The following is a 2,650-nucleotide window of genomic DNA, read 5'->3' on the forward strand; positions in this document are numbered from 1 at the left end:
AGATCATAGAGTGCTTTCTTTTCAAATATATTTTCAGTGAGAGGTGAATCTAAGGAAGAAATATGGAAGAGTGGGAGGAACTCTGGAACAGGGGCCATGACCCTATCACCCCTCGGTGATCCTGGGTGAGACACATCCCTCAAGGAGCATAAGTTTCCCATCTCTAGAACTGGAGGTGGAAGTCGGATGAAGAGAGTGATTGATCAAAAGAGCACCGATGCGTCTCTCTTCTCTGACATTCCAAGAGTCCGCGAAGCTCAAATCTCAAGCTTCTTTCTTTCTCCCTGCCCGTTTCTCATCTCCATCTAGCTGTGACACGACTGAGGTGACTACTACCCTAATTTATTTGTTAAGGCCCATTCTCGGCCTGTGGGGAACAGGGTTAAGTCAAGTCAAATGGAAGCAAGGATACCTCGCCCCTCGGCTCACACTGACACGCTCGTACCTGGGCCCCAGCTCGTCCTCGCTCCTCCAGACGAAGTCGCCGAACTTCTCGTAGTGCGAATTGTAGTGGTGCTGGACTCGGAACAGCATCGAGGCCGAGACCTCCATCAGCGTGTTGTAGGCAGTCTGCTGCTCCTTTCCACTCGTGTACCCATTGTACAGATTGTAGATCTTGTCGGCTATCTCTGAGGAGGAAAAAGTGCAGACGTAGATCACTGGACGGCAGGAAAAAATGAGGCTGGAAACACACCTCGCAACGAGGAAGGCATGTTTGTGCAGGAGTTCACCTGCATGGTCTTGTGGGCAGGGAGGAACCTTAATTCTATCTTGAATACGTCACGTGACTAGCTGTGTTTGTTATAAATAAGAATGTCTGTTCCGAAGTGCATTGGGACGACTAAATTGAAAAGTGGGTGTAAAGTACCTGACACGGGGCCTGGCACGAAATTACTGCAAGTTAAATATTAACGTAAGTTTTGAGCCCATGGTTTAACATAAAATTTCACACATGTGCAGAGGCTTAAGCAAACTCTCTTGGGCTCATCTCAACAGTCTCCTTCTGTCTCTCCTCTGCCATATTTCCAATATATTTCTGTGATCATGTCCGATAGGTCTCCATTCAAAGACTTTTCAAAGAAAACCCAGACTCTTCTGCTTGCCATTCACAACCATTCACACTCCTTCAGCCATTCCTACAATTGATGTAACTTCAATTCATCATGGGTTGAATTTCTCCTGAGCAGAAAGCACATTTTTCATCTTTAAAGATCAAAATTTATATATGGCCCTAAGTCACTGCTAACAACAGTTGTCTCTAGGAGAATCTGGGGGACTTGAGGTCAGGGTGAGAGGAACATTTACTATGCCCTATTTTCTACTCTAATTTTTATTAATTTTTTTTAAACCATGTGCATGTGTTATTTTAAAATAAAAATAATAATAATAATAATAATAATAATAATAATAATAATATCTGAAAAATATCTCAAATCCTTTGCCTTTGAAACTCAATAGCTCATCTTGTCTAGTAGCACACAAAACATTTATTATCCAGCTTATTATTGAGCCTTTTGTAGAAATGCCTCTCTCTCCTTCTGGAATGTGAACTCCTAAAAGGCAGAGGCCATATCTCTTCTGCTTGGCTTTACCAGTGTTCTTAGAAAGTACTTGCTCAACTTGAGGTGAATCAGGACTCATGAGCTACAGTCACATCTTTGCCAGTCCTGACGCAGAGACTGTATCTATACGTGGCCCAGGAACGAAGTTTATGGCAGATCTGTTTGATCGGTTCTATTTTTTCAGGTGTTTCGCCTGATATTTACAACTTCATTGACCAGAAGCAGCAAAATGGTTTAATCTTGCTGATTAAACTCTGACTGACAGTCACTGACTGAAGCTCTAAGCTGAGAATTCTGAGGCCACTCCCAAGCTGGATGGGAAAGTGATCCATGATCAGCTAATGATGTCTGCACAGGCGCAGCAAGATGAAGTGGTCTTCTAGGTGCCCCCGATTTGCCAGCTCCAGTGTACACTGACGTGGAAGAAAGTGATTGGTCTCTAAGAAGTCTAGCCTAAGGCTCAAGATATCCCATGGCTATATCCTGGCCCTCCGTCATTCCTTGCATCTAAGTGAAAACACAGACAAACTCTATAACAGAGGAGCAAATCTTTCCACTGACAAAGACATTGTTGGCCATTCTTGATTTCCTTCATAGCTTTGATTCATTGAGCAACATGATCCTCCTATTCCTTCAGTTCCTTCACTTTCTTCTCCCAATGCCAATATGTGGGGGCCGGGGGGGGGGGAGGGAGGAGTGGTGGTTAGTGACTGTTGGGTACAGAACTTAGAGAGAGATAACATGAGAGGTACCTGGGAAGTGAAGAAATGGGTCACCTACCTTCTGCCTTATTGTCATCCACCAGTGGACAAGCTGTCCTCAGGGTCACTGTGCTAAGCTCTGAGTGCCTCCCTCGTGTATCCACAGCATACAGAGTGAACCTGCAGCATGGCAAGAAAACAGAGTACCAGGCTGTGAGTTCGGAGAAGGCCTTGGATAATCAATGGAAGGAGAAACAAAAAATCACAGCACAGTAGTGGTCGAGGAAACTCAGGCTATAGAAGAAATAATTTGGAAAATAAAGAATGATAAATAAAGAAAATAAATAAAAAACGAAAAGAGCCAAGACTAATTATAAAGCATTACTG

At 43.7% G+C, this 2,650-nt stretch overlaps 1 protein-coding gene across 1 annotated transcript; it reads right to left on the bottom strand.

The window, feature by feature from the left end:
* Window positions 1-429: 429 nt before the first annotated feature.
* LOC105311179 (astrotactin-2-like) lies at window positions 430-2,443 on the bottom strand (the record flags this gene model as incomplete). The annotated part of the gene is made up of 2 exons (XM_011387202.1): window positions 430-629; window positions 2,343-2,443. Coding segments are annotated over 2 exons (301 nt in total), but the record flags the coding sequence as incomplete, so codon positions are not given.
* Between the last annotated feature and the right edge of the window lie 207 nt (window positions 2,444-2,650).

Source organism: Pteropus vampyrus, unplaced genomic scaffold, assembly GCF_000151845.1.
Source record: "Pteropus vampyrus isolate Shadow unplaced genomic scaffold, Pvam_2.0 Scaffold1000001431, whole genome shotgun sequence".
NCBI lineage: Eukaryota > Metazoa > Chordata > Mammalia > Chiroptera > Pteropodidae > Pteropus > Pteropus vampyrus.